Source organism: Pyxicephalus adspersus, chromosome 6, assembly GCF_032062135.1.
Source record: "Pyxicephalus adspersus chromosome 6, UCB_Pads_2.0, whole genome shotgun sequence".
NCBI lineage: Eukaryota > Metazoa > Chordata > Amphibia > Anura > Pyxicephalidae > Pyxicephalus > Pyxicephalus adspersus.
Genome location: NC_092863.1, coordinates 81,584,415 through 81,608,115, shown reverse-complemented (window position 1 = coordinate 81,608,115; position 23,701 = coordinate 81,584,415). Strand labels below are relative to the sequence as shown.

Genomic DNA, 23,701 nt, shown 5'->3' with positions numbered 1-23,701 from the left:
AAGCCAACTCAGTCCAATATGTTTGTAGGAAGTGACATTAAAGCCTGTTTGTTTTTTCAAACAAATGGCAGCCAATGCCAATTAACAGCATGTGTCATTATATATTCTCTCTTCCCAGAAATAGCACAGTGAATTTTTGAGTAATAGCCTCTGATCCCTATGGTGACAGATCTTCCTAATCCCTTAAAAACTTGAGAGAATGCCACTCCATCTACTCTGTAGTGTTCAGGAAAGAGGATCAAGCATTTGGTGTCTTAGGAATTGTTTTGAAAAGTAATGCACAGAGAATGCATTTCCCAATGGTATGTGCGCTTCTCTCTAGAGGTAGTGTTACACATCTGTAGGACCCATGAAAACAGTTCTTTATACTCTTGGTGTCCTATAAATTTGCGAAGTGACCCAATAGGTACAAACATGTACTGGTTACATGAATACAGACTGTGAGTGTGCTAGATTTGTGGCAGCTTTTGGCCAAAAAAGAGAAAGTTTTCCACTGAAGTGTGTTACCATGACACAGGTTACATGTGTTAGCATGTTGGGGTGCCATTCATAATCCACTGATGTCACCATTAGGAAACCATCTCAAAGAAATGCAAGGAAGCTCCAATACACATACATTTCAGCATACCGTAACACACCATTGAATGGTTTTGAGGCTTGTTTATTTTTTATCACATGCTAGTATATACCTTACAAATATTATGTGTTTTGCAAATATGAGAAAAGGATTGCCAATGCACCGCTGGATAGCTAAACAACACAGCACATTACACACTGTATTTAATACATTCACTCAATTATCTGTCACACAATACAGGAAACAGAACAAATAAAAATGTGGATTCGGGTTGTGTTTGGGATTTGTTATGTTTCCTACAGGCTTTGTGCTAAAAGCTCTTGCTTTTTCATCATTTATGGCAGTCCAATCTAATTTTACAGAGTATTTGGGATTCTCTTTTCCTCAGTCCTTTGTAACACAGAGAAGATAGTCACAAAAACACAAAGCTCAATGTATCTGAGTTTTAGGCCCACACAAAGGCAGATTAAGACCTGCGGTGGAACCAAGCAACCCCATGTGGCTCACCTGCTTATACTACAGTGCTGGTTCTTAAAAGATTAGCTTTGCAGATTTGACAATGGGAGTCAGCGAGTGCTACTGTCTCTGCTGTCCTTATTAATTCTCCATGGGGCTGCTATGGGTAAACACTACATCTCTCTGGAGGCAACGGTTCTCTAGTGTAGGGAAGCAGTAACTGCACTGCAACCTGAACACCAATCTTAATATAGCATTAGCAACCCTAAAGGTTACACAGAACAGTCTTTTGGACCATGCCTATGTAATCTGTGTAAACATGACTACTTGTAGTCTACATTGGAAGTACCATTGTGACAACACAGGTGCACAAAACTAAGACCGTATTGCCTCCTTCCAACAGGAACTGCCTAAGAAAAGACCTTCATGGCTAGATTACCATTAATTATTTTAATGAAATCTTCAGACTGTGGCATTTTACCAAAACACAAACACTTTATATGGAATTTTAGTATTTAATTGTAGTCTTTGGGTTTACATATATTTCTATCAGGTTAAAAAATAAATTGGAAGTGCATTTCTCTCTCAATTCTCTACATCCACCCTAATCCAGTGCTGCAGACACTGTAAGAAATACTTTCGGTTAAGTCAGAGCTCTGTGTCCCCAACTGGTTCTATCAATCAACTCCATAGAACACTACAGGATCCTACGGTGACAAAGGGGTCAGAGGTTGTAATCACAGTGCATGGTGGGAACACAGGCACCTAACATTTATGAAGACATCAGGACTAAAACAGAGGAAATGTAGAAGAAATGGGCTGCCTAAGAGAGGAGTATAAAGCTTTTAAATTACAGGGATTTTTCATCTGGAATTTTTGAGTTCAATAGGTTATATTTAAGGATTTGATTTACAAAAATTAGCTATATAAACTTTTCAGTAGTTAAGGCTGCATAAACACTGACCGAAGTAAAAGATTTGTCTAAATTTATGTCTTTATTTTCATTGAACATCAGGCTTGTCCTGATTCTGTCCCACCTTTGACCTCGTGTTAATCAAACTTCACTACAAGTGCTCAGTACAAAATTTCCCAGCACCAGCCTAACTAAACTTTGACCTCATTTAGCTCCATAAAGCAAACTTTTTTACACAAATCTTGTCATGTAATATTTTATTTCTCCAATCAACAGTAAAAAGACAGCAAGAAAAGAAAAAAAAATATCAATCCCCTGTCAGAGAACATACGGGGTAAAGTCTAACAAGGTTATTTGAGATTCTGCTAAAGACCAGAACATGGAGGCCTGAACTGCACTTAAGGAACGTGTCAGTCCTTAAGGAATTTGGAAGGCATTTTATTGCATCAGGAGTCTTTAAAGCAATATTTCATCTTAGCCAAAATAATTTAGTCTAAGATTAACACTGACGAATTTGTGTATGTGTGTTTTCTCTCTGCTTGCTTTTCCAGACAAGCCCTTTTCTCCACCAGAACACTTAAGTGACATTTAGTAGACGCATTTCAACTCACAAAGTACACTGTGCATCTTTCAAAATCTTTTACACAATATCCTCAATTGTTAAGAAAGTAATAAGTATTGTGTTAGATAATTGCAGCAGACAAAAACTAGCAATGAAGTATAAATCTTCAAGTTAACATAATACTACCATTATACCAACTATATCTAAAGCTAAAACTTTAGTTTCAGCTGTGGATAAAAGTCCTGACCATTTCTTTTTTCTTTTTTTTTAGTCTGTCTGTGTGATTGCCTTTTATTTTCTGTCCCAGAGAAGCAACATGATTCGAGGGAAAATCTAACGTATTCAGTGTCCCCACTTTAAGTCTTGATAAAAAATAGGCTTCAGCAGAAATGAGGGCAAATCCCTACCAGGGACACAGGCATCAATGGAAACCCAAAATGGCTTCCGACCCTACAGCACTTGAAAATAAAATATTGATTTTGGAGTTAGATACACTTGAAATTGAACACAATAAAACATCATGAATACATCAAATAGGAAAACACATGTCTTAAAGAGCCATGTAAAGCCATGATTAGTTAGATTTAGCTCTACTATCCAAACTACACTATTAGTTGTACTGTATGCCCAGCCCAGCAAACAATCAATATTTCCCTGAATTAAAATCAGCTGGGGAATATTAATCATTTAACTGTATCACTTGATGTCAAACAAATTTAAAAAGAAAACAGTTCCAAAAAAATCAGAATGCTGCCACCACTAGCTTTGAAGTGCTCAATATGGTCTCAAGCTATGTGGCAGTTCCACTGATGCTCGATCCATGAAAAAAAAAATCCCTGATCAATGCCCTAACTGTTATTAGAACTTCATTGGACTCAATGATTTTATGGATATAAAATGTTATTCTATTCAAAATGTCGCACAATCACAAATGGAATGCCTAATTCTTTAAAGATAATGATATGATCTATTCTCAAATTAAGTTGCATCCCTGATCTTTGAATTCCCCACTGCATTGTTTAGTGGCCGAAGCCAAAGGAAATACCTGGTACTTCCAGATAGAGAGGAGCATGCAAGTCACTCCATATAAACACAGCTAGGCCAGTGCTGTCACACAGAAAACCAATCAACTTGTCTAAGCTACAAATCTAGTCACTCATAGCTTACACAGGGTTATACTTTTAACCTTCATGAGTAAACAGAAAGGCAAGGGAGGAAAGTAAAGGTAAAAATGTGCACCCGAGAGGTCACATGAAAGTGAATCTGTTGTTTTAACCTGCATGGGCAGCAAAAGTGAAACCTCTTTGCATTTGCAGGTAGAGCTGAACACTGGGGGTATAAAGATCTTGGAGTGGAGCTCAAAAGAATATAAGCATCCAGTATGTGATTTAACAAGCAGATTTTGTAGAATTACCTTTTTTTTTTTAGAAAGTTAGAGATGGTAAAAAAGAGACTGTACTCAAATCATGGAAATTATTCCAAACCCCCATCTGGCAAGCACACACAATGGTGAATAGTTTATGGTGAAAAAAAAAATTCAAATATTTACATTTTAGCCTCTAAGAAAAGTTACTGTCCATGAGCTGCGGTAGAACATTAATATACATATGGATTCAATATAGAGTAACAGGAAGACTAGAATTACAGAGTGATGTTGGACTCTCTATTGACCCATCTCCCCAAGATAGAAGCCTTCAGTATACATAAGTATTAATAGAATGTTTGGGTGTATGAAGTATTCATTTAGCGTTCAGAAAATTCTACCTTGAGAAGTATATTTTCCATGTGATGCTAAGACACGATTCCCATTTAATACAAACTCAACCACATCACAGAAACCAAAACTGTTTTTCTAAGCTTCACATTTATGACATTTCAGCCTACTTAGGCAATAAATCATAATGGCTAAAACCCCAAAGAAGTATTCTGTTCACATCTACAGAGCTAGAATGTTTTTATAACAGAAACAGACACGAGACATAATAATCAAATTCACCACGTAAGTAGATAGACAGGCAAGTGGTAATTATTCATACAAGCAAGAAAATGAATGGCTGGCTCTCTGTAGGGTGAAAACAGGCTAAAAGCCGTACATGCGCGACGAAAGTCGGATGTCGGATGTGGCGACTGTATATTCCACGAGAGAAAAATATAACCGGTAAAAATACCAGTAAAAACTTCCTAAGAAACACAGAGGCTATGTTCATTCAATGTCAAAATACCAAAAGGCAGCTACAAGAATTGTATGAAACTTAATGACTGTAAAATATTTTCCAGGAATTCTGTATCAAAATAGAGTGCAAAATTGACCTTTCATTGCAAGGACTGTCCAGAGTATGGTCATCAGGAAGACACCACTGTCCTTAAGACATTGAAGTGGACATTCTGTAATGAACCTACGTTTTATATTTGAATATTAAACCACAAGGTGAATCGTTAAGTCCTGTCATGTGACTTGTCCAAGTTTTCCACTTCCTCCCATCGTAGGCTTTACATGCTTTAGTGTCTCAAAACATGAAAAGCCAAAACATGTCTGTAAAGCACACAGTTCTTCATAAATGTTGGTCCGGTATAGCCTAACCAATATTGGCGCTCCTTTGTCATACCACAGCTTTATAAATCAGTCACTATGTCTTCTAGCCATGAAAGTTTAAAACGTAGAAATTAGGAATATATCAAGTAATCAACTACTATCTACTACTAAGTATTTGTGACCAGTAGGGTCTTTAACCAGTCTGATCTGCTTTCAATGTAATCAGATAGGCCATTTTATACCAATTTTATTGAGACCTATTTAAACCCAAAAGCAAAAATATAACATAGAGCATCTTAGCAGTCATTGGTCATGATTAGTTTTTCTATTAGTTTCACCTGATGGTGCTGCAAGTAACATACTTCTTGCCCTTGTGAAACAACACTAACTCACCTATCTATGGAAAAGAAGCATTGTCATCCATAGAGCAACCACTCCCAACCAGGATTCTGTGGAACCCTAGGGATCCCTCAGTTCCTTGAACAATGGTTGACTATGCTTCCATCAGATGGTGCCTGCATAGTTTGGGGTCTAATGCCACAAGCATGACCTTAATGATCATTTTACCTGTCCATAAGAATGGAATTCAGACCAACGATAAGAAGAACATTCTTCCCATTTAGCATGAATGTGAGGGTTCCTCAGGGGTGAAAACGTTGGGAAAGTCTGAAATAGGAAGTAGCAATTATGGAGCTCAAAGAATAAAGCTTTTAAAACCATATTGTTGAATGAGATTTCAGTTCAGCACACAGGACCCTACAATTTCTATTAGGATTAATACATTTTTACAGTAAATGCATTAGAACCTAAAAAAAGTTCAGCCACTGCAACTAAGCTACATTCTATTACATTTTTTTATATTTAACTACTTTATTTTAAAATTCAATTTTTTTAAATTCATTACCTATTTTATACTTGTTTAAGAGTTGGTTTAGACAAAAATAAGACAAAATTGATAATTATTAAAAAAAAACAATGTTAAATGCAATAAAGAAGTAGGTGGATAAAACCTTAATAAGTGTCAAAAATACAACTTTTTTTAACTTTTTGGAAATTAAAATGAATTTATAAGTTGTAATTGGTTATAAAGCTTTGATAAATTATTTACGCTAATTAAAAAAAATCAAGCTTTAAAATGTATCTATAATGTTTACATAGAGCACTTATCACTCTGTATAATAAATAGAGCATGTAGCTGCCAAGCATATTATTACACCCACCATGTGTGTGTGTCATGCTCCAGTTTTCACTGGACACCCAGTGGACCCTCGAACATTAACACCTCCCGCCTCTCAGCTAACTACTTTCTAATTCCTGTGTGCTGTCTCTTTCTTTGCCATCTGATCTCATTTAGCGATTCCTTGACAGCTTCCTGTGTGGTAGCCTTTTCAGTGTCAGACATTTCCCTAAGAGCGGCCACATTTTAAAAATGTACCTTTCTGCTCTAACACAAAGTCTGTTGCCCTTTAGTGCTCCTTTTCTTCAATGCAGCATTGACGACATAACTTCAGTGGTGTCAGACGGTTTTCTGGAGAACAATATTGTAAACCCTTTAATGTGAATGTAAAGGAACCCACATGTCACAGCCTGCTCTGCCCCCAGGAATTTTCTTACTCTCCAGGCATACGTTTCAACTGTGCATTAATCAATCTAATGTACTGTAGCAGTATAAAGAAAAGGCTAAATAACGTCCGCAGCATCTGAATATAACATAATTGCACCGGGGGCTTCCAGTTTACAAAGATGAGTGAAAATGATGTGATGCTGTACTAACACATTATAAAAATACACAAGATTTGTTCTAAAGGACTCCTCTACTGCACACAAAGAAATTCCTTCATATACTATTCTGCTTCCAAACCTACCACATTATTCAGCTCCTGATTCCTTGTATTTTAATGACGTTTAAAGGGAATGTCCACTTTATTTTATATCATACAACTACGGGTAAAGAGTTCTGATTCAAACCAATAATTTATAAATGTTTTAGTTAGAGAAATCAACTCTAACTCTTTTTTAACTGCCTACAGTACATTTACCAGAACCAATTTCTACATGGAGTTTGTATTTTGTATTTCTCAAGTAGGTTTTATAGAAAGGTTCTGGTTTGCTTTCACAAACAAAATATTCATAAAAAGGAAACTCCAGCCTACAATCTTGTAAGTGTCAGTTCACAGACATAAGACTGTACCTCCTGTCATCTGCACTTCATTAGGGAATTTAATGCAGGATTCTATGGCAAGAGGGCCCCCTCAGACCTTTGCGGTTCATTACCAGACACACGTTAGCATGCAGTATGTTGTGTGTTAACGTGGCTTGCGTTAAAACAGCCCATTTATTCAGTTTGGGCTGCCAATGCAATGCAATGGAAGAAAAGCTGAACATGCACATTTTCTATTTAAATTGAAGAGCAAGGCTTTATTCACACTAGAATGGATGTGCTTACCATGCATTATACCTCAACGTATGACAACGTACAGCCACCCATGTTGCTGTCTGTTGTGATGCTGACCCTATTCACTACATTGAATGGGGCAGAGCACAGAAACAGACAAAAGTGAATGAAGCAATGCTTTGTAGGAACATCCTATACTTCAACACATACATAAAGCAAAAAAGTCAAACACTGCATCTGATGTTCTTGCATATCAGACATTACATGAAGCAAAGTGTACCCCAACAGTAGGATCATGTCTGTGTATAACATTTGCTATCTACAGCCAAAAAATAAGGATATACCAATTTCATATATTAAGTCAGAAGTCTAAAATCTATTTGCTTCTTATACAGTACAGTTGAGATCAACTACCTACAATTACTCGTCTATGCTATCATAGATCATACACACAGTATGTTATCCCGGATGGAAACAATTACAAAAAAAACTGCAAAAAGCTAAGTAAAATACTGATACAGTTGCACCTACAAAACGCCAGTTATAATGAGCGACATAGCTTTTCAAGGTAATGCCAGCAAAGTCTGTAAACTAATGCTTAGCAATTTCCATAGTGGTCCTTATAGATTGTACTTGTTACGAGATATGGATCACCATTGCATGTCTGCCATTCCTTGATCCCATATTAGATTGCAAACTGATCAAACTCTGAGACACTGGCACGCTACACACAGTATATAACAAAGATAAAAAAAACAGTAAGTAATGCTTGGAAGGTTTGGTCAACTAATGCTTTTCCAAATTGCAAAGCACAACTCATACCCTATCCATTCTTTGTTAAAGTTTTGTGTTTGAGCGATGGTATGGTAAGTGTGAGATTTGGGTAAAATGCTGGAATGCATATGTTAAAGGATTGGGTGAGGAGTTATGTTCAGGGGAACAGAATATCTTTAACAGTTTGGTTGTGGGTAGGACTATGTGTTAGGGTCACTTTAAGGGTATATTTAGGGGCAGGGTTAAAGGCACCTAAAGTTTTTTTTATGAAAACTGCTCCTGATGCCAAAAATTACTCTAGGCCTTATCAAACCCATGGTCAAAACTAAAGTTAAAATCAGCACTTGTATTTAATGCATAGTGAGCCAATTCTCAATATGCAGCCAACCTTTTGGTAAAACAATGATGTTTAGGTATTGTTACCCCAAAACCAACTCAGTATTACTATGACAGCCCATGTAGATAAAGAATATGGCCTGTAGTAAACTTTGATTATGTATAACACAGATCATACTAGGACTAAAATGCCATGCAAAAGGTTCTTCTGAAAAATCATAAATCTGGTTTTCTTCTTCAAATAGGGTCATTGCATGGGATTAGATCTGATATACTAAAGGATAAAACAGGCACTACTGGATAAAACATCATTAAAGTTCATTTAACAAGAATGCTGAAGCAATGTAGCTTTATGTTTTTGCGCAAGTTGGTCCATTTAAATGAAGATGTGTAAGGGGTAAACAAGGGGTAAGGTGTAAGATGTGTAAGGGGTAAACAAGGGGTAAACATGAGCCAATAGTTGTTCCCTTTTCCATCCTCAGAAAGTTGGAAGAATTACTAGCTAAATGCTAGAGTTCCAGTTAAATGTAGACTATTTTTTGATGAGGTCACTAAAGCTCATACCAAAATCTTGTCTATATTCAATGAAAAAATATTTTCAACATCACTTGACTCTTAACCTCAAGCAAATATAGGAGTACGATGGCTGAATATTATCATTTATTTTCCATCATCTGTCAAAATGTATATTGTGCAAAAAGAAGGGTTGTATCCTTGAAAGTATTGTCATTTATGGTATGTTGTGACAAAGACAGAGTAAAAAAAAAAAAGGAACAGACGCCTTCAGGGTAAACTACAGAAAGGGAAGCATTTTTCAGGGTAAAATAAATTCTTGTACAAGAGGTCATGACCTGAAAGCTACAGGGGATGGAGTGGGAAGAAAGAGCAAACCAACCCAAAACATTTAGGTAGTTATAGAACTATAACATTCAGACCAAACATAAATTCAGTGATAAGAAAGAATTTGTGCACAGAATGTGCACAACAGCAAATTAAAAAAAATGGAATTACCATTTTCAAACATCATAAAGCCTGCTATGGTGTTACCACCATATGTAAAATATGGTAGTCTGTAAATAGGACAGGACAATTGTAATTCTTTATATGTGCTTTATATCTGGGGGCTCAATAAATATTACCAGATTTATAGGTTCTTTGATGCTGTATTGCTCACAACTGTGACTAGGAGAGGCAGAAGGTGTATGGGAAGAATATTGCTGTCAGCTGTACGGTGTTTTGCTGCAAACATCATTAGCATTTGATAATTCTATAAATGTAAAAGCACCCAAAATATTTAACAGTATTGATGAAACAAGTTGTGTGCAGCTTTGATTGTTTTGTGTTTGAATTACAAGTCACCAGTAGGTTTTACTATTTGAATAGGGTGGTTAAAAGGTTAAAACCATTAACATGTTAAAACTATTGAGTAACAATAAGGCATAAAGTTGTAACATCAAGGTTAGCCAGACTTGCACATATTCCTAAAGACTTTTTTGATTTACTATAAACTTTTAAAGAGATTGGGACATGAGTTTAAAGTAAGCCAACAGGTTTCCTTGAATACATCCCTCACCAGCAGCAAATACTTACCTTTCCTTTCGCTTAGCACTTTGCTACTCTAATCAACTGCCAAATAAAAAGGATAGTCTTATGTAAGCTTAAAGTCATTGAAGCTTACACAGGGCTATAGTCTCCCAGTGTGACAGCACTGTTAAGCTCAGTCACATGGTCCTCCATACCTGGAAGTACCAAGTAAATTCAGCTGTCAGCACTGAATATATGAAACATGTGAAAAACAATATGAATGTAACTATATCATCTTTTCCCCCTGTCCATGAGTCCCTACAGTAAGTATGGCTCTATGTCTCTGAACATAATGCACAATGTAGAACAAGCATGCTCACATCGCAGAGACATCGCATCAGTGTCATGTGACACAGGTAGGCTTAAGGGGACAGGTGACACTAATGAGATCAAATCCTTAGAATGGGAAATAAATCTGCACAGCTGTAACAACACTGAAATAAAAAGAATATTATTTTAATAAAAGAACTGGCTTGTCACTAATCATTAAGACTGAAGGGAGGAAATTGCAAGCAACAGTTTGCCTTTCATAGACAGGTAGCACTAGCGCAGCACTAGATAGGCATAGGAAATACTTTAGACGTTTGTAATCCAGACACTATATTCGAAAAGCTAAAATAATAATTAGACGGCTCATGATTGATGCCATTAATATAATCACCACCATTTAAAGACTCCTCTGGATTACATATGTGAAGTTTCACTGATTAAAAATGGAAGTTGGAAAATACACCTTAAATTCTCAGAGAAATGAATAATTTGACAGTCACACTAGTCTGTCTGGTTCTTAGGTTCATTTAAAGGTTCACTTAATGCTTGGAGCAAGAATGTCTGACCCAGTGTTGCTTGTTTTAATACAATTGGCTACTTATGTAGCTCTTGGTGCAGACATTGAGGTTTGAACCACTGTGATGAGAAATAAGCTTAGCAATGGTGAGAGCTCTTGGTCATCATGTACACTGCCCTCCAAATAAAAATTACGAACTAATGAAACATTCTTAACTACCTAAAGATACACAGTTCTAACTGGAGGTCCACTTTACCCTGAATCTACTTACAACTCTAAATCTCTCCCTTCTTGTATACAAATCATACAAAAATAAACATCTACATGTACGACGCAAACATCATAAAGAACATCACCATAGTCTTATAACCCATATTTTGCTCCTTTTTTATGTTTGCCTTTAAAGGGTCAGTCCACCTGCATTATTATTCCAGTTATGGTAGATGATAGAAAGCAAATCATCATGGATTCTACTACTGAGATATCTGTAGGTATGCAAACCTATTCTGAGAGGTCCAACTTTCTGTTTTGTTATACATTTTATATCCTGGTTATTGCCATGAGAGTCTGGGCAGCCACTGTCCTTTCCATACACTTGTAGAATGTCAACATATAAAACAGCAGACAGCTTTAATATCCATGTACCAAAGATGGCAGCACTGATGGTTCTTTAATGTGGTTCCATTCCATCAACACTGTATTTGGAGGGTGCAGTAGCCCCTTTTATCAGAGCAACAGTTGTCTTGATAAGACTGGGCCCATTAAGCAGTGTTGGTTATTATAGAACGACAATAAAGAGATTTTTCAACAAACCGTGAGTGCTGACATCTTTGCTTTTTTAGATTGGTACAATGTTACAGTTGTCATGAACCACCCACTTGTTTATTGTGTCAGGAGTTTGTATGGGATGGTATTGGAAAGAAATGAGCCTTCATATTGTTAATATTGTCCTACTGAACAAAATAGCACGGTCTCGGACTTTCGTTGCAGGAATGTCATAAAGGAAGCACATATATACACAGCCAGCTGGCAGGGTGAGCAATGAAGGAAAAGCAACACAATGATGAGTTGATCATCCTTTTTTTCTCTTTCTACATGACAACACTTTTGCTACCTACACATGTGGGCAAGGCAGAGTCTGATTGGCTCTTATTCAGAGATTTGTTTTTTTCAATGAACAATAAACTGCATTATTAATGTGTGTGTTTTTTAAGTAGATTTCAATGACACTTCCCTTTTAAGAAGAAAAAAAATCTCAATTATCTATAAATGCCAGAAAAGACTGTACCGGCTGCTGAACAGATACTGAAGAAAACCAAGCTAAGGACGCTGACAGTGAAATGCACAGCAATGAATAAGCTGGAAATGGAAGTAATTCTCTGGAACAATGTAAAACAGATTGCATAATAACATATTTTGATTTTTTTTCCAACTCACTTGTGACCAATCTCATGTGCAATGGTAAATGCAGAACCCAAGCCAATGTCTTCATTAATGCTGCAACTCCGCTCCGGCTCACACATTCCAGCCACCGAGGCCAAGCCTAAATAAACAGAAGGAGACACAAAGGGTCAGGCCAAGGTGTTTCAGCCTTATAAATGCCTGGATTCTTTTTAATAACCTCCACATATAGAAGGAGCAGTTGGCAAAAGGTTAACTTTCAAGCCATTTACAAAATCACTGGGGGGAATTTCACTTTGCAGGCTAGACATTAATATTTTTTGAACTGCAGTCAGTGCTGGAAAATGTCTAGACTAGGGGTTAGATTTATAAATTTTACTTCTGGTAACTTGGGACCACCTAGTAACTTGAGCCAGAAGAGGGAATTCAACAAAGTATTTCTAGTTTAACATTCTTGAGGCAGCAAAAAGCAGAAAAAAATGGAAGTATCCACATTATTTTCTGAGCAGATCTGTTTAAGTTTAGTGTGTTCAGAACTTTTTTTTTCTTATACGTGTAGGAAACTTTCTGAAGAAGAAAAATAAAATGCTGGACCCTGGGTAATAAATGCTATGCACTATGTGGGATGTTTATTTCTTATCTTTAGTACATGCACACCTCTCAATGAGAACAGCAGTAAATAGCCAAAATTACACTTTAACAATTTACATCTATCTAGGTGTCTGGGGTAAATTGCAATCTTTCAGGTAGTAAAGTGGATCTCAACCCTAATCGGATGATAGATTACTGTTTGAACTTTTTTTTTTTTATTCTGCTTTGCTAATCTCCCACAGCCACTTTCAGACTCGTGCATTGTCAGCTAAAAATCCTTGTTGTGGACCAGATTTCTGATAGTGACAAGCGTGGATTGTACCTACACAATGTGTATAAGAAAGCCAGGTTGTGGTCACCTACCGGTGCATGTGACAACACAGATCTACTCTAAAGCTGAATATCATTATTTTCTATATTTTTTCTTAGTTTCTCTTTTCCTTGTCAACATACTAATGCAATCATTTTGTTTTCAATACATAGTTATGACCTAGTGCACTCTATCTGATCTGTTGCAGCTTCTCATGTAAAATGCATGCATGTAGAAAAATCTGACGTGTACAGTGGTCCCCAGATCGATGAGCAAATTGATGAACAACCAATAGGGAACAGCCGCTGTTCATGCCTATGGAGATCACAGCAGGGTGCACCTTGCTCATTCTCCTCCCTCCCTTCCCCATAGAAAAGAATGGCACTGTGTGTACAGCTGCTGAGGGCTTGACTTCTGCAACTACAGCTCTTGTGTTGTAAATTTTGAGGATGAATTCAGTCATAGTGTCTGCATCTACAGAGGTAATTAAAGCTCTAATATTTCCAAGGCTTGTCCACAGATTTAATTTAAGAATAAGGATTTTTGTTGAATAAGGATAATAGTGTCACCTCAGTAAGAAAGAAAAAATGTGTGTATTTGTTAAAAAATTACCCTTTTTAGTACTCTCTCCAAAGCTACGGTGACAGAGGCCATGTTTCTTTTAAAACTACTAGAATATCACTGAAATCTGCATTCTCCCTTTTATGTTCATAGACTGACACTGGCATTGGAGAAGTACCTGCCAGCAAAGAGGAGGGAAGAGGCCGATGAAAGCAAATTACTAACTTTATTTTTTTTTCCTCAAAACAGCGGCAGGCCTATAATAGAAAAAATGATGGTAGTGTTTTGAGTTTATATGATATAGTTTGTCAGTTTAGTGTATCTTGTTTTAACCTGCAGTCCAAAATGTGACATTGGTGTGTGAATGATGGCTAACAGTTTCAAAGGGTCCTTAATAGGCATGACTCCAAGGACCACATTATTAAATGGGATCTTTAACATATCATTAAAAGCAACTGAATTAATTTCATACCTTATGGTAAATCAAAGGAAACAAATTGGACGTCTGCATTTTACAGGAGAGGCAAATGTCAGGTCCATATATTCATATTTAGTTTGTCTTGCTTCTTGGAAAAATACACACTTGGAAGGGAAAACTCCCAAAGGACATATGAACTCCTCCATCACAAAATACCTGAATTGCTCTAGGACACAGTAAGCCAATGCCATGATTGTTCAGCACTTGGAATAAACTCTTAAGAAATCAGTGCCTGATCTGATTGGCATGTTCTATGCTTCCTGTTAAAGGAATCTGTGATTTGTTACAGACTGGCATATGAAGAAAAGATATTCTGAGGCCCTAGAAAGTCAGCATTTTGTAATTTATGCTCTACCAAATTTATACTCCCGTGAATAAAGTTGAATTTGTAAAACCTGATTAGGTGAATAGTGTTCCTGTCCTTCCTAAAATAACAGATTTGGCTAGGTAATAAAGCGTACCGGTGCTTAGGCAATGGGCATTACATTTTTTTGCATAATTTTGTAACAAGAAGTACAATCTGAATTTTTAAAGAAAGTCATTCTCCAACACCCTCAAAGGTCCCTTTCATAAAGTAATACATTCAGAGTCCATTTTAGTTGTATCTAGCAGCATCCGGTTTATTTACCCAGATTGTGGATTCAGTAAAAAGCTGAGATTTTGATCCCCCCTCCTATGAAATGTGAATAATAATGTCTAACGCTACAGAGATGACCCGTTCTTAAAGTAGAACTAAACCTATATGAAAAAGGTGAGCAGGTAGGTTCATTATTGCAAAAGACACAGGCCATGTCCCTTCCGCAATAAAATAAACCTACCAAACTGTATTATTTTTACAATGTAAACTCAGCTGTGCTTGCTGGCAGAGGCTCAAATGCCCCTGAATGGCGGGAGTAAATGAACTCTCATTCACATATGTAGGAGTTGCATCATTCTGGCTTAGCCAGCCAAGGTGACTTAAGATCTGGCACCCGGAAGAGGACCTGGTGAAGGTGGCAGCACCTACAACAGAGCGAGGACGGGAATGTTGGCATTCCATTCTGCTTTTTGTTGCTCATGACATGTAAAAATTAAGTCTGTATACAGAGAAGGGTTCAATGGTCATTTAGACATCACTGTGTGTAATGCCTAGGCAGGGATCATGAGAGAATTCGTTTTCCACTACCGACCCAAAACTTTAAGAGAGTTTCCAGTGTAAACAAAAGGTGGCTTCAGGGAGAGTTGCCCTTGTCTGAACAAGGACTTACCTTTACATCTTTCCCCAACTGCCTCTTTCTAAAAGTTCTTTATAATATGTAATTAGGCAGGAAATCCAGCCACCCCTACAAAGGGTAGCCTAAAATTAGAGTTTTTTTAATGCAGGCATTTGAAGGTGGTGATTTTCCATTATGTTTTTAGACACTGCATGCAGCGCTCAAGGTTGGTCTCCTTCTAGACTTCCATTGAATGGTTCTCCTTCTATTTGAATAAAGCCTAACCCTAACAATATTCCACAGACAAAGGCTATATTTCTTCAAGGTCAAAGCCAATTAATGTGATAGAGAGCCAGTGTATTTTACAGTTGCAACTCAGCATACTAATCTGTTTTAACCATACTTGAACAAAAAAATCCCAGGCTTTTAAGGAAATCTATTTTTTCATTTCTAGCTACAGCCCATGAAATAGGGTTCTCTTTCATGCTTACCAAGCATTAACACAATGATTACAAGGAAAAAATATATAAACATAATAAATCATATGTATAACCCAGGATTTGTGTGGACTACTTGGTCTACTGAAGTATTTGGTATTGTTGTATTTTGGAGAACCCAAGACACTTACCCAGAGTGCCACATGGCTTGTTTTTGTATGTACAAATGTCATACCTGTTAAAACATAAACAAGGAAAAATGATTAAATTACAATTGTAATAATAAAACCATACAACAAAAATATTATGTACACACATCTTGCAAGTAGACACATCTGATTTTTTTCACAACAAATGTATGTGGGCTAGACACGGCACAGACTCTACCAAGAGAGAACTTGTCTCTAATAACCCTAATAATTTTGGAATACTTTACCACATATGTGGCACGTGTATGTATTTTAATAATTATATGGTAGGTGTTTTTGGTGATCTACACACACACACCACACACTAAATGAAATTCTACAACCATTCATTCATAAACTATATTATATCCCTCCCTCTATACCTTTCTAACACTGTCTCATGTGAATAAAAAATTCAAACATTAGACAAGCAGACTAATGTAATTTCAAGTCAAGTCCACTTACTGCCAAAGTAAACCAAGTCAGCGTAGATCTATGTGTTGAGTACGTCAATGTGTATATGTGAGTACAGGTGAACGAGACTGGGTGTAGGTTTCACTATACCTAGCCAGCTTCACTGAAAACGCACTATTCAGTATAATTAACCTTAAGCTATAAAACAGACTGGAGAGAGCTAAACAATTAGAGCATGGCAGCGATTCCTGTCATTCCAAAAGAAAATGAAGTTTGAGGGCACAGACTTCGCTGCTTGAAAGTTTAGAAGAAAGGTTTTCCAAACTGCCCTGTACATTGGTACGCTATAAAACACTTGGAAGGGGTTTGCATTATTTTGTTAGTGTGTAGCATATTTGGTCACAGTTGTGTACTACAGTTCCAATGGTCAAACCACAAATCAGTTTAATTATGTGCCAGCAACTAGAGTGTCGGCATTTTCAGCAAGCCGGTGTGAACCGCAGGCTACAAAATGCTTACAGAGTGTGGACAAAAGCCAAATGGACATGGGCCAGCATAAAAAATAAGCTCGGCTAGATCTTTATAATGACCTGCTGCCTAAAAAATAAAAAAGAAGTTTTTCTTGTGGTTTAACCCATTTTATATTCAGATAGATACTCACTGACCACAACAATAACCTATTTGGGGACTCCTATTTTAGACAGCCAGGCTAAAGGAGAAACTAGCTAGATCAAATTCATTACGGACAATATTCATCAGTTCTGAACAAAAAGAAAAATGTCGCAGGTAGGAACACTTGGTATTTCTTTCTTGAATTTGCAAAGCACCTGTGCAGAAGTTTAATACCCAAATCTCTGCACCTGCTTTTATTACCAGTGTTTGTGTCTGGTTGTATGTGGGTGTTTAGTCACAAAGTCTGCAAATTTCAGCGCTGCCAAAAAAGCAGAGAAAACATTTTAGGCAGTACCCTGAGATTATACTAGGGCAAAATATAATATATTCAAAACAAAAAAAAAAAATAAATAGCATATCTGAGTCCCAAAACTAAAATGTAATATATTGCAATGATGCAAACCTTAGAAGTGGCTTCTCCCTTAATTTTAGGTCTAACCAACATAGACATTTTTAAAGCTTGATAAATGCTTAGCAATACTGGAGAATTACAAGCAAAATTGCACTCCACTGCAAGTATAAAGTTTTCTTTATCAATAAAGTTTAAAAATATTCGATAATGAAAATAGCAAATTGATAAACCTTATACTAAGTTCTTCTTAAAATAATCAATTAAGGTAAAACATGTAAGCTAATGTCATTTTGATTGGTAATACCATCCCTAAAATAAAAGCTTAGATGTCTAACCCTAGATTGTAAGCTCTTCGGGGCAGGGTCCTCCCCTCCTGTATCACTGTCTGTATTCGTCGGTTATTCGCAAACCCTATTTAATGTACAGCGCTGCATAATATGTTGGCGCTATATAAATCCTGTTTAATAATAATAATCCTGCGTTTCTCAACCAGGATTCCTCCAGAGGTAGCCAGGAGTCCCTTGAGCATTGAGCAATTTGTGAATCTCAGGTCAACTGACACCATTGATTTACTATATTGTTAGATGCAGGGAGTGCAGAGTAGTTTACAGATTGTTACTAATTCTTACCAATCAGTCCCATACTCACACAAAACCATCCTAATTTACTTAGTAATCTTTCTTAATAACTAATCTAATTGGTTAGGGCAGATTATTATCATAGAATCCCATTAAAAAATAATGTAGGTTTGGTTGGTGGAAGGCTGGGTCACATTGAGGTCTGTCAGTATCATTAACATTTTTTTTTTTGTTTTTTTTTTTTTACTGTCTCAAAGCTTATCTAAAGTTGAATATAGAAGGTTCAGACAAACTATGTAACACTGGTAGGGGTGATTAAAATGTTCAGCGTTAATTTATGCAGGTAAAAGCTTTATCCAAACAGGAAAAAAATTGTTGCTGTAGCTGCTAACAAAATGTAGCTGGCTTTCATTTGTTATTCATGAATATGAAATCCATCTAAATCTGCTAATCTAACACTTTCTTCTTCAAAGGTGCTGCTTTCCAAGGGTGACAACAAGACAAGAAGCGTGTTATCGGCCAGGTGTAAATAAAAAAATGTCTAAAAAGAAAATAAATGTAGTCTCCACTAGACTGGTGAGCTGCAACATATTACATAATTTTTTATTGGGTTTAGGTCTTGTTCAGATTGGACAAAACATGTATGTGATTGGGAGATAAGAGTAGGATCGAACTTTCATAATGTAACTTTTATTTTTGTAATAGTGGAAGATTAGGCAGCCTAGCTAGTTGAGGAGCACCTGTTTTCAGTCATGCCTAGCTGTGTAGAGATCAGTGTAATTATTATGGGCTCTTAGCTATGTCTTGTATTCGAAATAAACAGACATGTAGGTTATGTCTAGAAATAAATGCTTTCTCTTGGAGCACACTTTAATCCTAATATCTTTACTGCTAATAGGTTTTAGGAAGAACATAAATGAGTAATGACGTTCTCCTAATGTGATCATGTACTGTTCATAACATGACAATGTGGCAACCAATGCTAATGCCTACACACCTGAATGTGAATCATGAGCAGCTTTGTTGGTGCAATGATATATTTACCATAAACCACAATTAAAAGTCCTAAAACAACTAACATTCACAGTGACTTGCATAACAGCTCTATGGAAATGATTGCCTAAAACAGATCACAAAATAATAAAGAATGGCAGATTGGAAGAATGGAAGAAGGCAAATTTAAAAAAAAAGTTGCTTAGTATAATTTTTTTTGATTGGTTGTAGATAGATTGGGCATGTTGGTAAATATAGATTTAAAGTACACAAGTTGCATTGTGTGTACAAACAACTGATTTCATCATTTCAACTCATTTCATCAGAATTTCAATTGTGTCTCTCCAGGAAAAAGGCCTTGAGGAATTGTGTACACATGTGGAATGTTTTGGGACTTCTAAGCAATTGATTACATATAGTATTGTCAGTAAGGCTAACAACATTTATATATTTATAAAGGGGTAAACAGGTTGATTACCATAAAAAAAGCATAGTTCTACACAATTGATATTATTTTTCAGTTAAAATAATTTATGAAGTGGCTACAAAGATTGTCACTTTTCAGTCTGCTTCATGATGTTAAAGTTCATACATTCAATTTAAAATGTAACAATATTCTTGTTTGTGACTTTATGGATCACCAGATAGTGTTTACCAGTGGGGATTATTGGCGCTTTTTTAAAAACCTTGTTTGCCCCTATAGCAGCTGTTTTCCACTTGAAATTGGAAACCAATTACTCTGTTCAAGTAAATGGAGCTTGTAGACACCACTTTTGAGATATAACGAGAACAAACCTTGATCCTAATAAAAACTAGAAATGGGGTTATATAAGTGAAAATCAGGTTTCTAAAAGTGTAGAACATTTTTCTGTTTGTATGAACTAGTCTACCTTTCTGCAGTTATAATCAGTGTTGTCAGCCTGCCATGTGAGCTCAGGGAGTTGGCCTTTAGGCTGACTTCTACGCTCGATCCTAAAGCGATGTGATATCCCAGGGCTTCTTTGTTACTTTCCATGTTTGCCATCTTTACTGGTCATATCAGAAAGAATTAAGTCCTATGTATGCATTTCTTTATCTCAATATATGCCAAAATAGTACATTGAGCTGTGCCTTCCCAGCTCAGCGCACATAGTAAAAAGATTGTGTCAAGATCCTTTATTGCAGGAGATATAGTATATCTCTTCTGAACTGAAAAAACAGCTTTTCCACTTCAACTTGTATGCAATGAGGCACAATTCCAAACGTACTGAAAAATAGATTTAGGATTTACATTAAAGCATATAACATGGTTAGTGTAATAGTGGCAGTCACGAAAGCCATAACCCCAAATTTTAATAACTTTGTTTTACATGGAACCAGAACTGCTTAACAATAAAAAAACAACCTTTTTACATTTTAGCTGCCTAAAATGCACTCTCTGACTGATAGGACAGAAAGTGTTACACCACAACAGTTCTCCTCACCCAAATTTAAACAGACCCGTTATATACGCCTGTCTCCAAAACTAAACTCTAAACCGAAAAAGACTGACTGCAGCCAAAGAGTGGAAATGTAAATATAATGTATGTTATAACAAAAATAACTTTTTCTATTATTAGTTTTGTTTGAATATAAAGATTGCCACAAATATCCAAATGTCTGGCTTATGAATAGGATTCTGTAGTAGCGCTCTTCCTGTCTGTGGTTCCAGAAAAAGGATGCTGGTTTCAAGAATGACTATTGGTGAAATAACATTTCAATAGATGGAAGGGGGTCAACACTAACATTTAATTGATATGACTCTTACTGTAATGGAGTATTTGGCTTGGAAACGTTAATACAATAGTTACTCATAAAAATAAACTATAGGCCTTCAAATATCGTTTATTAAAATAGGGACTGAAAGGGTTGAGGTGTCCTATTATTCCTGGGAAGACGGCTACTGTTTCGTGTTAGTGCATACAGAAGAGGCCAGATTGGAGTGTTGGAGGTTTTATTCCTTCGCCTTGTGTGGTATTATTACTTTCACTTCTGAGCCTTGATTAACTTTTTTTTGCACTGTGTTACCACCAACACAAGGTAACCTGCCTTGTAATGTTAGTGTGATACAAAACTATATATTTTCTGAATCACATCCCAATGCACCTTACAGATGACCTTGCATTGCAGCACAACACACAGTATATGTAAAGCCATGGAACTTTCCACCAAACACCATCTCTTACCAGAAGTGTTTGTATAGAATTAAATCCCTCCCCATTATATTCAGAACTAAGAAAACAAAACGTTTTATACAGAATACCAATAATTAGGCATGTGATATTCACATTATGGGGATTATTTTAGTTTCAATGTGAATTCTGTGCTCAGATTCAGAAAAAAAGTGCTGTGTACAGTCATCCAAAAAGGAACATGCTATGTACTCAACAATCCATATGGTTTTCTGCTGGTACTTCTAACTTGAGCTATCGGCAAAGCCAAGCCACTGCTTCGACATTAAAAAATAAACATACATGTGGGCTGGAAAGGTTTTAAAAATTGGTTTAAAGCACAAAATACCACTGTGGGCCAGAAAAAAGAAATGAACATATTTGGACAGGATTTCCATTCATCTAGGATGCATCTCCCGATTCCTTCACTCCAACAGGCCAAAATTTATTTTATGGAATATAGCACCACCTAATAAAGATCTGTTTGGTTCTGGCAACCCACAATAATGTTTTAATTGTACGCGTTGTGTTTGAGCATCCAAGAAAATGAAGGCAATGACCTAATTCTACAGGAATTACTATAATGTATAGTAGCAGAACTTTGGCGCGTGGTGGACGCAGACAAAGAGCTTCTGTCTGAGATCGATTCAGTTCTGGTATTCGGCTCCAGTAACGATTAATGTCATGCTGTTATGGAAAAGCCAATATGCAGAAAATTATATGAGTCACGTTACCATAATAAACCCATCCACTGATGAAACCCAACAAAAAGAGTCCTGATATGAAGTTTAACAGGTCTGTAGTAACTGTTTTCTATAAACATTTGGGAAATGCCAAGAGACTATTGTTTCCTGTACACTCATTAAAAAAAGGGAAAACTGTGAAAAAACAAGAATGGTACATTTTATGACCTTTTCTGAATGGAATCTTGCCTGACCTTTCTGTTCTTCTAAATGTCTTGCTCCACCACTGAGTGAGAAGGGCACACAAATGAACTCACACAGGAAAGAAGTAGGAGTAAGACAGAAATGTTAACACATCTCCATTCTCTCTACGTTGGCAGTGTGGTCTACCAGCTCAGCAGGGATCCATGACGCTTCTCCAAGAAATTAGTCATATGTGACACATCCTGTGCATCTCCGATCATAGGTCACTATTCCCAAGAAATACGATATATGATCTGCTTGACCTTGTTACTGATATGTGAGAGAACTTAATCTTGTAAGGCAATTACTATAGCACATGGTTAGAGAAGCTATGGAGAGTACAGCTAAATCCAAACAGGATGGGTGTAAAGTAAATTAAACATAATGGAAAGAGTTCTTAAAGTTACGGTTCCACTTTCTATATCCACAGGTAGTCATTGGGGGATTTCAGGTGTTTGGCATCTACCCTTCTAAACCAAAAATACTTGTCAATCCATAAAGCAAAAGTGTTCTACTGACATTTGAGGAAGCCTACAAGTACTCACACTGTTCTGAATGATTTTCCAGAGCTAGACGTAATTGCAGTGCATGCTTTATTTAGCAGCTGCAGAGAATCTATATGCTGAGAATAAGCATATTGTAGAGAAGAGCAAAATGGAATGCCATCAATAAAACTAATGGACTTACCTATTATGGTATTTACTGCAGAAAGTGTACTACAACTCTACAAGTCTTCTGAAACTTTTTATGATTAACTGTAGAGCATTCTGTTTAATCTTAACTAGCACTGTTTGGTATGCTATCTATGGCTCACCAGAAACCAGAAAGTGACTTTTGCCCAACAATAGGAGCAATATGAAAATAGCTCATATTATACTGAATGGGTTAAGTTATAAATAAAATCTTATGGTATTGAAAGCCCTTGCTTGTAAAACCTACTTGAAGAAAAACTGTATGATTCATTCATTAAAATCTTGCAGACAGGAAAGTCATTCAAGTTTAAACCTACGGTAACCACAGTCACAAAGAAAGTGGGGAATGTTGCTGAATCTGCTGATATCTGGCTTATTTCATAATAGTTCACCTAAAGAAACCAAATTGCAAGTTGACTCATCTTAGTTATCTAGCTGAACTGAATTGTTTAAACAGAAATGCAGGCATGCAGCTATATGCACAGATGAATTACATATTGATAAGTGGTTTTACCTCTCATGGTATAGTTCATATTTCTTCTGTCAAAATGAAAAGAAAAAAGAAAAAAGGAAAGCAAGCTGCTAGAATTTATACAGTGTAAGTGCCCTACAGCAATCCAACTACAAGCCTACAGACATGCCATACTAAGGCATGATGTTCTATAGCTCCCAAGTGGAAAGCAGATACATTAACTGACCATGCTAGAATAGATCTGCGCCTGTTCTTATTGTGGCCAGAAAAACAAAAAAGGGGTCCTAATGGAAGAGACTGCCAAGATCACCAAGTATGTAATGACATTTACATGCAT

At 36.5% G+C, this 23,701-nt stretch overlaps 1 protein-coding gene across 1 annotated transcript in view; it reads right to left on the bottom strand.

Annotated features, from left to right (window-relative positions):
• ADAMTS6 (ADAM metallopeptidase with thrombospondin type 1 motif 6) overlaps window positions 1-23,701 on the bottom strand; it is a 168,685-nt gene that overhangs the window by 78,071 nt on the left and 66,913 nt on the right. Inside the window, exons 8-9 of the mRNA XM_072416361.1 lie at window positions 16,080-16,123; window positions 12,355-12,460 (exon numbers count right to left, since the gene is read on the bottom strand). Of these exons, the coding sequence (XP_072272462.1) occupies window positions 12,355-12,460; window positions 16,080-16,123 (150 nt within the window). The remainder of the gene's footprint in view (window positions 1-12,354; window positions 12,461-16,079; window positions 16,124-23,701) is intronic.